General features: G+C 37.8%; 1 protein-coding gene across 1 annotated transcript in view; it reads right to left on the bottom strand.

The window, feature by feature from the left end:
* The window catches only part of CDKAL1 (CDKAL1 threonylcarbamoyladenosine tRNA methylthiotransferase), a 433593-nt gene that overhangs the window by 346472 nt on the left and 69403 nt on the right, over nucleotides 1-17718 (bottom strand). The window contains exon 5 of the mRNA XM_084282033.1: nucleotides 14831-14915. Within this exon, the coding sequence (XP_084138159.1) occupies nucleotides 14831-14915 (85 nt within the window). The remainder of the gene's footprint in view (nucleotides 1-14830; nucleotides 14916-17718) is intronic.

A 17718-nucleotide genomic window follows, 5' to 3' on the forward strand; every position in this document is an offset into this window, starting at 1 on the left:
TGCTTGCAGGCTCTAGTACAGATAAATTAAGAGTTTCAAGATCTAAAGACACTAGACTTGTTCCAAGCTCTGCAGTTTCAAGCACATGAGATGAGTTACAGAAGAAACATACAAATCTACTGCAAACCCATTTGCCTATTCATTGGTATTAAACAGGGTGAGCAGAGTACTGAACATTTTAATTTCAAAGGAGTTTCCAAAACCAGTCAAAGGCAGTACTAATCACAAAACTATTATTTCTTTGTGTCTGATACTGTACCTTCCAGCTCTTACTTGTTTATACCTGGATGTGCTCACTGAGAGGAGTATTGAAATTTCAGTATTAGATTAAGGGAACAGGATACAAGTTCAGCTTTCAGATACACTTATCACTAATACACCTAATTCCTTTCACCTTTCAGGTTCCCCACTCCCGGCCTCATGGCTATTATTAAAAAAAAATAACAATAAAAAGAAGAAAAAAAGAGGAGCTATACTAGTAAAATAAGCCTGGCCTGTCCAAAGTAGGATACCACAGGACAGTGGCCTAAGGAAAAATGAAGCTACTTGTCTACATAGCACCTCAGGTTTTGGGAAATATATTGTTCATACACAGATTGTCTTGTACATGTAGGCAAAGAGTCAGCACAGTTGAAGTGGAGAACTTGGATATCTCCTGGCAAGAAGAGGTTCAATGCTCACAGGCATGAAACAAAGAGGCATGCAACTGCTCTTCACTCCCCTTCACATCTTTCCTCCTTGTGTAGAAATAAGAATGACTTCCAAATGCTGGAAACAGTAAGAAAGCTCAGCATAATTATACCACATTAAGTACACTACTGTCACTGAAAATGGAAAATGAAAAATGTAAACATTCTGGTAACAATATGGTAAGCATGATGACACAGAACAAATTGCCTGTCCTAAAAGGAGTACTCTTAAAAGCCCTCAATGTCAGGGCAGGCAGCATATAATACTACTTGAGTCAATGTCTCCATGTGTCCACACGATTGCAAGAGGTAAGATTCCTTACAAACAACAAAAGCAACCAACACCACCATCAGACTTACTTGGGGTCAGTAAGAGGGGATCCTATTGTGCAACTTCAATCCTCAATACTGAGAAAAAAGGTAACCTTACTAAAGCATACTACGAAACAAATTGTCATATTGAGAAGGTTTTGTCTCTCCCTGTTGTAAACATATCAAAATTAGAAAACAAGGCAAAATAGAGAGAAAAGCATTTCAAATCAGTGCTGAAGAAGTAAACAAAAGCCACACACACTGCCATCATGATTTCCTCATTCTCTTTCAAACATCTGGCCCAGATACCCCAAATCCTCATGACAGTCAGCAAAGGTTAACAAAAGAGCACAAATGCTGTGTTACTTCAACAGCTTGTCCCTACTGGGGAGGATAAGGGCAGGAAAGGAGTATGTTACATCACACACAACTACAGCTACTCGAAACATATTTTGAGAAGATAAAATAAAGCTGCACTCTATCCTGCCACCTGCCATTTGCTCCCCAAGTCACAAAGCAGTGCAGTATCTTTGGCAGATGGTGAAGCTGGTAACAGCTGCACTATCAGGACATTTCCAGTAGAGCTGGGGAAAGAGAAGAGAAATGGGGCAACTTGATCTGTTTTCCTCTCCTCACATGGAAATATTGCACCAAGCAATGGACTCCAGCTGGAAACCTCATTATGTAAGCAACACAAGTCAGGATATTAGAGGAAGTTGGTTACAGACCATCTACTCAATAAAAACTTATTTTAAGAAAATTGTCAGTGAATATTGACCATGTCATCTTAGCACGTGGTTTCTTAGCAATAGTCACAAGAAATTCAGTCAATGCACACTGCATCATAACCACAGCATCAATAAAGGATGGACAAGAGCAGAGTGTGCAATACCTGTCTTATTCTAATTAAATGTTCTTCCTCCAATAATTGTAAAATATTGAGTAACATTTCACAACAGCCTAACTTAAAAATTTTGCAACAAACATACTTAACTGGCATCTTCTGTGAAACAGAAATGGAAACCACAAGCTGAAGAACATGCACTGATTGCTGTAAAACTATAAACTGTTGACTTAAAAAACATGTTGCTCAAGAGGTATTTTAACACAGTATTTAATTTGTATTATGCCATAAACACTAAAAACCAATATATTTCAAGTATGAAGCAAATAATTCCCTTCCTCATGAGTACATCAGTTAATGGAGCAAAGAAATATAACCAATAAGAATTCAGCTGCTATTTCAATTCCTACATTATAAAGAAAATGAGATTTTAACAACGTTAGATGAAACTGACAAATTGTTGGTTTTCTTTCTTAAATGTCTAACAAAGCCCAGCGCCAGCATCATCTCCTCGTCCCCTGGATCCTTGCAGATCAGTATCTATGTTACATCACTGAGCTGCTATCTTTATGACTCCACAGCATTCCCATAGCAAATGCTAGGAATCTTTTCCCATTCCCACAGCAATAACATTCCATAGATGTTGTTTTTCCCCTCAGTCCCTCATCCAGGCTCTGATGCAAGCAATTGATGTTTGTGAATTATCAGAACACGACAAAAAGACCAAACACTTCACACAGCCACCTGCAAGGGGAATCGGGCTTTTCCCGAGCAGATGAATGTATTTGTGCATGAACAACAAGCACCCCAGTCCCATACTGCCCAAACTGAGACTGTTTTTATCCATATTTAAAACCACCAATTTCAGCATGTCAGTAAATGTAACAAAGTTACAGCATTCTTAAGCTCCAGGTTTGCCGTATATTGGATTTAGAACTAAATCTGAAACAGTTCTCCTGAAACATAGAAGGAAGGTCAAAATACTGTCCATGGAAAAGTACATATTTAACTTACTTTCTACAATGTTTCAGTACAGGTATATTAGATTCGTGCACACTTATGTAGTCAAATTCACAGGCCACAAAAGCAATTCCATGCAAGCAGCCATATGACCATCACTTGTAAGGAAATAAAATATCCATAGCTTCTATTTCCCAGGCAGCAATTATTATTTGCATTTCACTAATCCTTACATGTTATGATCTTTGTCTTGAAAGAGCTTCCTGGTTAGGTCAAACAGTTCATGCAAACGTGTCCAATAGCAGCTATACAAGAGACCTTACACTAATAGCAAGAAATGAAATACAAAAAAGGGAAATCTCAGTAAGAATAATTTAAAGCTCAGATATTACAGTTCAGAGTGGCAGCATCTGAAATGAATGACAACAGAAAGTAGAGAATTCAATTTTCTGCTTCCTTCCTTGTATAAAAAAGTTACACATAGAAATATGGATTCAGGTTTCGAGGTAAACATAGTGTTTGTATTCTGAGATGACCTAAAAGAAAAGTATTAATTGTAGTTAGGATATAAACACGGCTGCATCTTTTCTAACTTTGAATAACATTTCTGACTCTCAGCCTTTTTGAGTTGCTTTTTCTTTGTTAGTTTGAGCTACAGGTATATAGCTCAAACAAACTAGTCAATAGCTCCACAGACATATTTCTCATTTGAGGCCTGGTAAATGCATATGAACTAGAATTCTATTACAGAAAGGGGCTATTTTAATGCTATTGTTTTCATGTAAAAGATATAAGAAAAAAAAATGGACTGGAGATCCATTCAGTTTTTATGAGAAAAGCCATGCCACCCATTATGAGAAGATGTATTCACAAATTACTTCTACAATTAATTTTGCTATATTTTAGACTATTTAATTGAGCACTGATATTTAAAAAAAATAATTAAAAAAGAGCCTCTGCATCTTCACTACTAGATTTCCCTTGACATCACACTAATAAACTACAACACACCCAAGAAAAACAATATGATTTTCTATATTGAGCAAATGTTTGTTTAGTATTTGTAGCTCGTGGCACTAAAAAGGGTCAGTTTCCACTGTTCTTGAGCTGTAAAAATAATATATTAAAAAAGTTTATTATTCATCCTGATGAAAGTACTTATCAGACATTATCTCTTAAGAAAGTTTCAAATTCAAACATATACGATACATACTTTGGGTGAAACAGTTCCACGGTCAATTATTTCTTACTGCCGGACTGTGCTTATTTTGTTTCTTTAGGAAAGTTAATGAAACTCTACAAGTGAAATGCTGGATGAGAAGTTAAATCTGAAAGAAATACCTGACCATGAGAACCCCTACTGCCATTAGAGGATGTTCATGTACCTTACACATGGGTGTGCATCAAGGGTCAAAGTAGCAACTGAGGTACTCAGTGACAAACATGAACTTATGCATTTCATTTGCAATAAACTTGCTCTTCTAAAATGCAAGAGTTTTGTTGAACAAAGACAAAAAGAAACCCAACATTATTTCTGCCCTTCTTAAGTTAGCTTCTACCATAACCATGTGACACACTTCAGAAGTATGAGAAAGAATGCTTTTTCCACTTAAGCACACCCAGACAAGCAAGCATTTTCTGTTTTAGGACAAACACTCAGTCGGTACAAGTAGATGGTCTTCTGAACCAAAAACAAACAAAAAAACACACTTGTCAGTGAGGACAAGTTCAGATCATGTTGACTTTTGCATTAATCCTGCTACAGCAAGTTTCTGCATGCTTTCCTGTGTTCCCTCCCTAATAAAAGTCAGGCCTGCTAGGCCAACAGCCAACATGCATTTAATTAGATAAATATTCAAAGCTATCAACCACCTGTTTCCAGCACTCCAGACATTAACCTTTTCTGCTTAGTGCATCTGGCTTGAAATGATAAAAACAAAACACCTATTAACATAGTGTCATATAATATGTAAAACACTGATTTTTGTGAAGTTTATGTAACCCATCTTGAAACTAGCTAGCAAAAGCTTTATTTTATTGGGCTATGTCCTCTTAATACTCTAATATTCATCATGTATATATCATATATATAAATATATAGATGCATGCAAAAGATGTTTGTGGGTTTGTGGTCTTTTCTGGTTGCTTGCTTGCTTTTTTGATCCAATTCTGAATGATGCTCTCAACTGTGTATTCTCTCTTCTTACTTTGATAATGGAGTGTTTAAAACAGCAATGGCCACTTGATGTAGAAAGTTTTATTTCAAACTTAGCACAGAACCTGTCCCAAGGGAAAGTAAAACATCAGCCTTGCTGGAATGCAAAATCCATTTTAAAAGGGAAACAATGAACTTGCTCTTCTTCAGCAGCATGTTGAAAACATCCTATCTGCTAGAAACACATACAAAAAAGCAAGAAAGAAAACAATGCCAAAGGCTTTTTAACCTCTCATAACTGTATTTCTGTATGCAAGCAAACTAAACCAATGCAAGCTCTATCCTGATTCTGTCCCACATCACTTCCATGGACCTCAGCTAATATCATGTCCCTGTCCAGGGATGATTTTATATTTAGCACAACTCTGTCTCTTACCTAGTTTTTAGTGATGGAGCAATTGATTTGGTAAGCCCTCATGAGAAAGAAAACAGAAATCCCATAACAGAACAGGGAGACGTGTCCAGCAGAAGAGGCTGTAAGAATCCCAACTGCACATCCCCAAATGAATTTCAGTTTAAAACATTCAGGTGAAGTAGCATATTAGTAGCCATAGTCCGTTTTGATAAATCACAAATATTTCTCAGAAGAAACGAAATTACATCTAGCCTACTATTTGAAGCAATATGAAACAAGCTGAAATGTCTCACACTGCTTTAGTTTTTCATAGCCCTCCATTACCTCCCCACTACAAAAACCACAAACTATTAAAGAATTGTCAACAGCTCTATGCAGCTACACTGAGTTACAAATTGTTAATATTCTAATTCTATTCCACCACTTACTTTCCTCACATTCATACATGCAGAGGTGAATTTTACTAATTTCCACTCCATAACCCAAATAAGTTTGTTAAAGCTCCTATTCAGTAGCCTATTTTCTGAACCACAAACAGAATGCATTTTGATCAGTAAAGACAAACTAGAGGTCGAGTTGCTAATCTAAAGCATGAGTTTAACTGAGAGAGGAACTTTAATGTATTACAAACCTAGCATCAGTGTATTTAGAATAAGGCCATCATTAGTAAAGAGAAATCATTGGTTTCACCCTACTAAAACAGCAAAATATTTTCAAAAACATTTTAATATGTTTTGTGTAAATGCCAGTTTTGTCAGGATAGGCACAGCTTTGCCCAAACTCCCCCTGTCCCTCAAAAAGCCACTTCTTGGAAGCCTTTGATGCCGTAGCAAAGCATAAACCTGAATTTTCTAGCCCCAAATGGTATCTCTATCTTCTTGATTATTGAAATTATACACCTGGTCTATGAAAACAGGCAGCAGCTAGCACTACAAGATCAACAGGGACCTTCGTGTCCCAGAAGCAAGCGCATGGCAGAACAACAAGAAACACGGAGAATACCCGGTACCTACTTCAGCTATTTATTTTTTCTTAAATCATTTTGATTGGAATGGATTCTTGAAATTACGCAATTCTATCAACTTTGAGAAGAAAGGAGAGGAAAAAATGTTTTGTCTTCAAACTCAAGATAACAGCAGTTCAGTCTAAAGAGAATTTGATCCCTTTTACAGTGTTGCTCATTTTCCTAAAACAGCTTTCAGATAGTTACACGCGCATGCAAGTTCTTGTTCTGAAATACTGAAAAAAACAGTACAGCTGTGTCCCCGTTTTGCCTGAGGAGGAGAAAGCTGCAAGTGTTACTCCATAAACTACCCAGAGACCTGTACTTTCCAAATCAGAAGGCTGCCATGTTTACCCATATCACTGAAATTTAATAGCTTTGCATCTGTTTTCAAATAAAAGTGTATATCTGATGCATAACAAATTTAACTGATATTCAAGTTCTTTAAGCAGTGCTTGTAACACACTAGTGCTCCAGGACTGCATAGCTAAGAACCTGTAACTACAGCTCACTCCGAAAGTTCAAGTACAGATATACAAAGTCACGTAACAGGGCTGTATTCTCTTGTCCTGGTAATATTTTCTTCTTTAAAACAGCCATCAAATATACATCAATCCCTCTAAGCCTCAAGGCTTAAAGAATATTAAAAGCTAATTAATTTCCTAAAGCATCCAATGCTTAGCATGTAATGTCAAACTGAGGCCACAGCACTACATAAACTCGCAAAGCTCTTTATCTCATCAATAACATGGAGTAATTACAATAGCCCCAAATGCGTTCACGTTAAAGTCAAAGAGATTTTCAAAAGAGTGTTTTGTTTTGTTTTGGTTTTTTTACCTTGATAAACATTAAACAGAAGTGCACACAAGTTTATAACCCAGGTTTTTGCAAAGTTCCTCTGCAAAATGCTGTCATGTAACATTCAATCAGCCTAAGACAATAAAAGCATGAATGACAATATTCCATGTGCTTGGGGAAAATAAAATGTAAAAAAAAAAGAAAGTTCATGCACAAGTAGCTTTCCGAATACATTGTAACGTATGGCTTCAGCCTCCTGTTGGTGCTGGTCATTTCTCATTTACTTGTTAACACCATTCCCAGCGTTATTCCCAGCACTGTGAGGGGGCTTCATTTTAAATCAGTTAGCATTTGAATGATGACAACCCATTTGGAAAACCTTAAATATACAGTAGTTGCTCCGATCGTAACTATACACACTTCATAGAATTTATCCCCTGCCAAGAAACACCCTGCTTTGCCCATACAGTTGTAGCTTCTTCTCATCTTTCACATACAAACTCCAAGTACATTTTCCTTACATTTTAAAGATTCCAGATCATGATGTTTTAAATGAAAACTTCCAGTTCAACAAAAGGTTTGCTCTAAGCATGTAAAACCCTCTGCTACTAAGCAGGTGACCTTTTTATAGAAGGACATCAAATTATTAAGACACAACTTTTGTTTAATGAGCCCATGTTGACTACACCTGATGATAGCTTTGTTCTTTAGGCACTTTCAACAGCATCCAGGATAATCTCCACAGAGCAGCATTCCTAACTACAGTTCTTACAGCCATCCTGTTAACTCGAGACAAACACTCACAGTCACGGCAACACACTATTTCTAAAAAATGTAATAAACAACAAGGCAGTGGAAGTGAACATCTTACGTTAAAAGGTCCTATAAAATAACTAGCACTGAAATACTTGTGTTCCCTCTTCCAGAGGTACTTCACAGCTTAATTTTTACTGTATAAACAGTAATAACAAGTATAAATCACAGTCTACCTTTATGCTGGAAATTTATTAGTAGGCTTAAAGCTTTTTTAAAGAAAGTGGTAATGCTATTTTAATTCGGTGAGGAATTCTACAGGTTTTTGGGTTTCTTCTGCTCACAGAAGCAATAGTTTGATTTGCAGAAATGCATCATATAAACTACATACTCAAATGTTAACTAAAGGACAAAAAGCCTTCCTCCAGGGTTATTTTCACCTGCAAAGATGACAAGAAGCAGAAGATTCTTCTTCTATCTAAGGACCCTCCAAGCCCAGTCACTACCCACTTTTCTACTTTTTGAACATCTATCTGCCAGACCATTATGTCCCAACTTGGACACAAGAGTATTGCAGGGGGTGGTGTTAATATCCTTCCTATAATTCAAATAATGACATCCACTGCTCTCCACTCATTCACAGATCTAGTCATTTTATCATACAAGGCAACCACATTGGTCAGGCATGATTTACCCTGGGTTGATCCGTTCTGGCTGTTACTGACAACCTTATCCTCCATGTGACAGAAGAAAATGTTTCTGGAGGATTTGCTCCACGATTTCTGTCCACAAACAAAGGAAGACTGACTGTCCTATACTTCCCTAGATTGTCCTTTTGGCTTTTCCTGAAGATGAGCAACATTTGCTTTCCTCTGTCTGAGGTCTACCTCGATCTCCATGACCATGACTGACAGGCGTCTAGCAAGAACATCAACCACTCATCTCAAAACCCTCAGCTGCAACCACCCCTGTCCAAGTTAGGAGAACAGTAAATTGCATTCATGTAGAGAAATGGAAAAGCTGTTAAAATCTCTTTTGTGTGATACATATCTTATAAGACAAACAACATGCAGTCTGTTTATTACCAAGCTTGTTTTCACTTCAAAATTCCTTGGTTGTAAATTGGTCCCTGTTCAATTGCAAGGTACTGCTGTTTCGGGAAGAAAGAAAACTGCAGGTGTTCATTGAAACCTGCTGAAGTAATCGTAGCTGGCAATGACACCACAGCCCAGAAGATGAAGAAAGACCACTTAAAAAAGAAATAGCCCCTCCCCCAAAACAAAATACACTGTATCTGAGAAAGGCACATCTGTTAAAACACGATGGTAAACAGGTGTCTATCAATTTGAACTTCAGCTGTACTTGAACTGTTTTGAACTGTTTCTTCTCCTACAAAGTAATCAACTACTTTAAAATGCAAACAAAATCAAAAAGAAAATATGTATATGATCTGAAACTTGCGATAACCCAAGAACTTCTCTCCAGTCCTGTTTTTCTGTGAAAAACTGAAATACGTAAAAACTAACCAGAATCACTTCCCTAATCTTTTAACCCTGCTTTCCCCAAGTACAGTTAAGAATACTTAAATGGCTTAAGAACACATAAGCCATTAGTGAAAATCTATGTTCCTAAATTAAAATGTGTATTAAGCAATAGCTATGAAAAAGACAATCTACAGATAACTGCACATTTAAGGTCAAAGGCCTGTTAAATGAGCATTTTGGGCAGTTCTGAAGTACATAATGCTCCGTAGAGCAGAAAAATGAATTCCTACACAGTGTTTATTCATAAATTTGAGAAAAGTAAAGCAAGGACAGAAGTGGAAGCAACACAATGCTACTTCAGTGCTAACAATCCTTACATTTCTGTCACAACTCAGAATAGGCTTGAATACACACTGTAGCGTGCCTTAAAGTGACTGCAGTAACATTTACATATAACATTCTCTAGTGCATATTTATTAATCAGATTTATTATATATGGTAACGAAGAAGGTTACAGTGGCCAAGCCTACTGCCATAACATGAGACAAGCCATGAACACCTCAACTGCATAACCAGAACGTAATTCTCAAGTGGTGTGATTTCAGCTCTTTCATTTAGACATGCCTCACATTCCTGCCCACGATGGATCAGTATGAAAACTCTGTATGAAGAGTCCCTGAATGCATGGGAACTTATAACAGTATTCAGAAAAGGATCCAACAAGGTGGAAGATGGCTAGTCAGAAACATACAATGGTTTCTCCAAATTTTCCGAGGCCATTAGGAGAGGTCATTTTGCACAGCAGTTGTGCTCTGGAAGGACGCCCCTTCAAGAGAGGGCCATGCCACTGGCCAAGGGGGAGGCTCCAAGTACATTTTAACCCAGCAACCGGGCACCATTCCACAACCATCTGCACAGCTCAAGGGCACTCATCCTACCTGACCCTCAAGGCACTTGTCTGAGAGCAAACACTGCAGCTCTGCCTGTGAGGCCTGCACCGCCTGCCCCAGCAGCAGCTGATGCCTCCACCCAGATGGATCTGCTCAAGGTCAAGGCTGCAGCACAGACCTCAGGCTTCAGAAAGTGCCCAGACCCTCCTCCCGGGGTCCAGACCTGCCTGCAAAAGGTGTGCCCAGCTGGAGGACCTCCTGCACCAGGTGACCGACCTGCAGTATTCTCTACAAGGCAGGCTATGCTGTGAAAGCCCAAGGTTAGATACCTAAGGTGTAGGTATTCACTTTAAAAATAACTCAATGCAAAAATGCAATCTCTAATTGCCAGGCACTACATATCAAATTGGTTCACATGTATCACTAAATTCAGGGGGGAAAAATGTGCATGGCTATTATTCAAAATAGCATTTACCCAAAGCTGATACGTAAACCACCAGACATTTGTTATGCTTGGGATTTCCAGAAAATCTAATTTCTGCCTTAACTTGTTGAACGGAGGCCAGCTGAAAAACACAAGACCAGACACCAATAATCAAACATCCTATCTGGGATTGCAGCCATTCACAGATACTTAAGATTGCAACAAAGGACAAGGGTAGAGAGGTATTTTTTTTGTGGAAATGAAACAATTTAGCGAGAGTTTAATAGCACTAGAAAAAAAGCTGATCAGAGGGATTCAACTCACCATGATCTTTCCAAAAGCTGCTAATATCCAGCAGACATTTTGCTAGGGCACAATAGGTATATCCATCACCAACAAAACAGAAGCCCTTGACACAACAAGAGCTTCTTTTTATTTCAGAACAGAAAGGTATTTCTAAAACCCTACACAACATATCCAAGAATAGTTACATCTTTACAAGGACAAGTAGAACACACGTATAGTAAACGTGTCTTTATAGAGTTTATTTTAATATCAATTTTAATGAAAATAAGATTTTCTTAAACTATTTTAACGTGTACGCCTCACGAAGCTCAACAAATGGAACTACAAAGTCCTGGCCCCAGGGAGGAACAATGCCATGCACCACAACTGGTGGGTGCAACATGCTGGAAAGAGCTTTGCTGAAATGGACCTGGGGCTCCTGGTAAACACCAAGGTGGCCGTGGCCAGCCATGTGTCCTTGCAGCTAATTAGGCCAACAACCTCCTGTGCTGCATCAGGCAGAGCACCTCCAGCAGGCTGAGGAAGAGGGAGGTGACCCTTGCCCTCTGCTCTGTGAGACACAGCTGGAGCGCAGGGTCCAGTTCTGGGCTGAGTCCAGGTGAGACAAGGACACACTGCAGTGGGTACAGCGAAGGGCCACTAAGGTGATCAAAGCTTTGCAGCATGTGACATGTGAGGAGAGGCAGAGAGAGCGGGGACTGTTCAGCCTGGGTATGAGAAGGCTTAGGAGTATCTTATCAGGGTGTATAGATACCTGATGAGGAGGGGAAGAGAGAGGAGAGTGAAGACAACTGAGCCTGGCACGTCACAGTGGTGCCCAGTGACAGGACAAGAAGCAACAAACAAATTAAAAACCAAGATATTATGTTTAAACCTTGCTTGACTGCTGAAGTCTGTCAAAGACAGGAAAGGTCAGGAGTTTAGCAGCGAAGAAGACTTCTGGCCTTCATCAAAAGACCACCAGAGTACACCAGATGACCACCCAAGGACTCCACTACACATGCGAATAGGGGCAGGAACCTACATTAATGATTCTTCAGAGACCTGATGAATATGCAAGAGCCTTATGGGAAATGAAATTAATATGTACATATCCCACTAAAATAATCACACTGCCAGTAACCCTTGGTGTGTATGTGTGTTAGGCGGAGTGATGCCCCCCACACCCAGCACCCTAATAAAGAACACCTGTTTCATAACTTTGGTTATTGAGTTTTCACTGCCTCAACACTATGTATACTACCCTGTTACACTACAGGCATATACTAAGGAACATAATTTTATTTTTATGTATACCACATGATAAGTAATTGCTTAAAAAACACACAGGTAACATCATATATCCGTACTATCTCACCTGCCCTCCCATCACTCTGCTCTGTGCTGCCAAGAAGCTTAGGTTCATAACTACAAACAGGAGTCATCTAAACAATGGATGAACTCCTTCTATCAAGGTAAAATCCTGCCTAAAATAGTTACTAGCAAGCTTTCCATCACAGGTGCCTTCATCATGAGTGACAAGGTCGTATACATTTGTAGGTTCACTGAAGATGGGGATGGGAATAAGGGACATTCAGTGATACAACAGGGTTCCTACAACAGAACTGAGAGCCACCACACTGAATGTGGACTGTTTCCCTGGGGTGGTCCTCGCCTCGCCTCCCCCTTTCACTGATGGTAGTTTCTTCCTCTAGTCTTGCTTCTTTTTACTTATTCCAGAGATTCTTTTTCTTTGCCTAGCTATTTGCTTTACTCAGTCATCTTAGTCTTCATAAATTGTGTGATAGAAATTACTTGCTTTAGGCTCCTTGGGCTGTAAGGCATCCTTTGATATGCAGTATTAGTGAGGGATCATGATCAGAGATGGTGTGAGCACGCTATCACTTGCTTGAATTTGTAGGTTTTAAGGTTATATATGCAAGGAAAATTACGTAGGAAAAACAGGGACAGAGAATAAACCAAACTGGAATATTTCTCTCGCATATTACAATGACATTCATAATGCTATGCCACACTTTCAGGCTGAAAACTTTTTTTCATTTGAAAGAAAAATCTTATTGTGCTGAGTACTGATTTTTCTAATAAAAAAAAAGATCTCCATAGCTACAAACACATACTATGATAGGACACAATGTCAATTAGCTTTGTATCATCCAAACTTCATACATTCAGTTTGCTGCCATTACAAATTAAGATGTATTTGAGAAACATCATATTGGTTAGAGATATAAGGTTTCCTCATGTCATTGTAAAACCCAAATATAGCAAAAGTTGTCATGTTCTGAGATGGAACAGAAAAATTAAACATTGTCCAAACATGAAAGAACACCCACATGTGATTCTTATACCTGCATTTAATGAGAATTGTGAAGAATGGCTTGAAACAAAAGAACAAAGTTGTCCTTCTCCACCATTAGGAAATGCTAGGATCTGAGAGGAGAAAATAAACAATGCATGCTACAGGAAAGGAATGAGTCTCAGCAAAGAGAAGAAATGAAGAATGACCACAGTATCAGTGTGTCAGAAAATAAAAGGAGTATATGGAGAGAAGCAAGGTAAAAGAGGAATAAACCCAGGCTACAAATTGTATCACAAGCATTAATAGAGTGACAACAGAAACATGAAGTTCAAAAAAATATTTTTGGTCATTTGCTTTTAGTTATTTGCCTCTTTCTTAACCAACTCTATTCTGCTGGTTAAAGGACACACACCATACCACATCAATTCAGTTCTGGCGTATGATTAGTAAAATAGAAAGATGGCCACAAGAAAAGAAAATATCTTGTCATCAGTTCTGTTGGCCAACACACTAACTGGAAGTGTTCTGGGAAGAGGGTTTTTGGTTGTTTTTTTCTTTTTTGCAACAGATTGGAAAAAAAATGCTAGTCTTACAGTGTGCAATACTAGCAGTCAGGCAAAGAAGCCCCCTGAAGGGTGGAGGAAACTTTAAGTGTGCCACCTACTGTGGGCACACTGTTCCAGGTTACAGCCCTAGGATGCTGTTAGTTATGTTAGCGCTGCAAGCAGCTTCTCTTTCCTCTCTAACCTCCCGAGCATGCCGACTGCTGAGCAAGAACTATGTTCTTCTAACCAAAATGGATTTCAAGAAACAGTATATCGCAGTAAGCAAATGACTGCATAAATATCCACACTTGCTTACTAAAGGTAAAAATTTACAAGTAACATACCATGACATTTATTTATACTGGACAAGCACAGCTGTAAGGTTGTCCAGTTACTTCCACCACAACTACACTAATGCAGGGGTCAGAGGCAGAAAGCACAGCCATGTCATATTTTTCAACATCACTGAAATGCTAGGGAGAAATAAAACACATCCGTCAGAAGACAACTGTTAATTATAAGCAACTCAGTTCACCTTTTAAGAAAACGTATAATAAAACAGACTTAAGTATGTACCAGATAGCCTTTTAGTTAGAAGAGCCTGATTATGTAAAATTAGAGGAGGAAGAAACCATAGTAATTCGCTTTAAAAAAAAAAAAAAACTCTTCAAAAAAATATAATAATGCTACCTTGAAAATTAATACAGAAGCCTTTAATAGATCAGCAGTTCTAAATAAGTGTGTTGATAATCATTTACAAGTTATCAAAGCTAATAAAAATTACACTGCACCTTACAAATCCATTCTAGAGAATTCACTAATTTAACATTCAAATTCATCACACTTTTCTTTGCTCTAAAACAGAGAATTACATCTCTATCAGAAACAGGAAGCCTTTAAAATTAAAATATACTATGATTTCTTTATATTTTAGCAAACATGTTTCAACTTACTTGATTGAGTTTCTGAAATGGTCTTCAGCTGGATTTTTTACTGTACAACTGTTCAGCAACCATAGATCTGCTTCAGCAGAGTTATCTAGAAAAAAGGATAGAAATCTGTATCAAACTGTCAACTCCTACTTTAAAGCATATAAAAAAAGATCAAACTTAGCACTTATCAATAAATTGACTATTCATAAAATGACTCTAACAATTACGTTCTTAGAAAGGCTTTTTGCTTTGTTGGTTTTGCTTGTTTCTTTTTGTTCATTTGTTTTTAAACCAGAGCACTTCCATTAGCACTTATTTTTTTGCAAAGAATGAACAGTTATCCCATTTATCAGCTGAGATGTCAGTAGGCTGCACATCATGGCAAACAAACTAAGGAAAAGGGGTTGCTGCCAAAAAATGAATAATCCCTGGCCTATAAAAAGGCAGAAAGATTACAAAACTGCAAAGGTGCTTTCTGAAAATCAAGTAAGTGGTTAACAAAAGCAGTAATAAAACAGAGTAACTGCTTCCATTTATTGTGAATTATTAACAAATACAAGAGAGACAAACCAGAATAAAGCATGAGTCTCTACTAAAGAGAGAAGCCAAAGCAGTTATTCTGGAAAGAAATATGCCTTTTTCTAGTTTAGATTATATCTTAATTATGGTATAATTACAGTTCAGCTATTTCCAGATAGAAGATACTCATGCATTGAACATCTGCCTCCACTCAGATAAGCATATAAACTCCTTCCAAAAGCAAACCTTTCTGTATGTTCACACCTCACTGATATCTGAATACATTCACACAACTGAATCCCACTATTACCTGCAGAAGCACATACACGTACATGAACTGTAATCCTGTAAAAATATCCCTATCATACAGATTTACTAACATAGCTGTCTTTCTTGTAAAGTCAGAATTTCTCCAAGAAAGGAACGAAGATAATTCATCTCAAAGACTCGAGTGCTCTAGCATTGATCAGAACAGTTTACATCAGTGTGGATAGGAAAACTTGTGCCACTCTTGCTACTGTTCAGCACATCCTGAGTATTGAAGTATTTTCAAATAACATAAGCCAATGAATAAAGACATCATCACTTTTAGGTTGGTGTACTTGAACTGACATCCTGCTAAAGCAGAAGAAAGCCTATAATGATTTAAGCATGTTTACATGTGCCCTTGTCTCAGACATATCGACATAAACATGAATATCCTTTCCCCCCCCAACCACATATACTTATCATTCTAAACAATAAAAGAGAAAAACCTCTTTTATTAAACCTTCTGTCTCCACCAGCATCGTCTCCAAAGAAACTACGCTTTTCAATTAACTATCAGTCACTTAACCTAGGAAGCAGTAAAATGAAATTAACCCATAAAATAGCAACTGAAAGGAACTCTTATGCTAGATGACAGAAACCATTAACTTGCATCAAACACTGGTCTCTGCTTAGACAGGCAAAGGCTACAAAGGAGTCAAATATAACATTCAGACCTCCAGCTATTTTAAGTGCAAAGCCAACATACCAGTATCTGACCCTATCTTTTGACAGGATGGCAAAGAACAAGTTCCATTTCAGTGTATACCAAGTCAAAATTAAAAAAAAATCTCTCCCCCAACTCAGACAGGATGAAAACAACTCAATGTTTCTAGACTTATGAACTTACCATCACTGTTAGAAAGATAAATATCAGTTTAAAAAATTTGATTAGAAGTGATGTACAAAAAGCAAGGAAAAGTACAGTTTCAAAATCAGAAAGAGGGTGAACTGTTGACCAACTCAGTTTCACCAAGTATGAAAACAAGCACTTTTAACACAAGGTTTTCTAGTAACACTGTCAAACCTTTGTACTTCTTACTATTTCCAGCATGAAATATTTATAAATTCAACTGCACATCCATGATGCGCCTACCTGAGAATCACAGGTGGTACCATAGACCCAAAGGCCATGGATACCTTTAGCAGGCTACAGAACAGTTCCAGCATTGTACAACCATACTATTTCAAGCTACAGAGCTGCCATTATTCAGATGAGAGATGGTGTAATGCATGGAACACCAGTTCTGGACTTGCTTTCAGTTCCTCCTATATAATGGTCTTCATGTGTGGAGCCTATGTGGAATAGGAGGTGACAGCCTCACTACCACAACACCTTTACCCTAAAGTGAGAATAAACAACCTTTCTTTGAAATGGTATTGGAAGAATACATTAAAGTTTAGGAAGACTTAACACACTAACCCAATAGGAACCATTTCACATGATGCTTTGCACTCCAGGCCGCTAATATATTAACTGCTGGGTCAGGATTCTAAGGGACAGCAACAGCATCACCTGCACACATTTTACACTAGGTCTCCCAAATTCATTCCAACTCGTTCCTTCATGGGTTTTACCCTCTGCAGAATAGAGGGTGTAGAATGAAGTCTTCTGCAGAAAGGAATCTTCTGACCAGTTTAGGTAAAATGAGGTCTCAAAAATCTACATACCTAAAAATCATTTAAGAGAACAGAGATGTAGCAGAGGCTTGCCCTCTCCTTAAACTAGTATTATTTAATCGCATCTGGCTGTTCTGTTCCTGTCTTTATTTTTTAATCTTATTAATTCATTCTATTATACTGTTTTGTTTGTTTTGATTTATATACACACACGTGTACAATATTAAGTTACAAGATCTATCTACTAATCAAAGTTTGTATCAGTCCTTTAAAATGATAGCTAAATTTTCTTAAATCCTGCTGCACTGTTTGTGCACAAAAGAATTACATGCATTAGCGTAGATTTAACAGAACCTTTTGTATTTTCTCAAATTTCTATTTCAGCATTTTATTTACAAACAGTATTTTTGCATCAGGTCATAGGAAAATATGCTAGTTTACATTGCAGGAGCAACTTGTCAGTG

The sequence above is a fragment of the Netta rufina genome (genome assembly GCF_964035555.1).
Source record: "Netta rufina genome assembly, chromosome: 2".
Classification (NCBI taxonomy): Eukaryota; Metazoa; Chordata; class Aves; order Anseriformes; family Anatidae; genus Netta; species Netta rufina.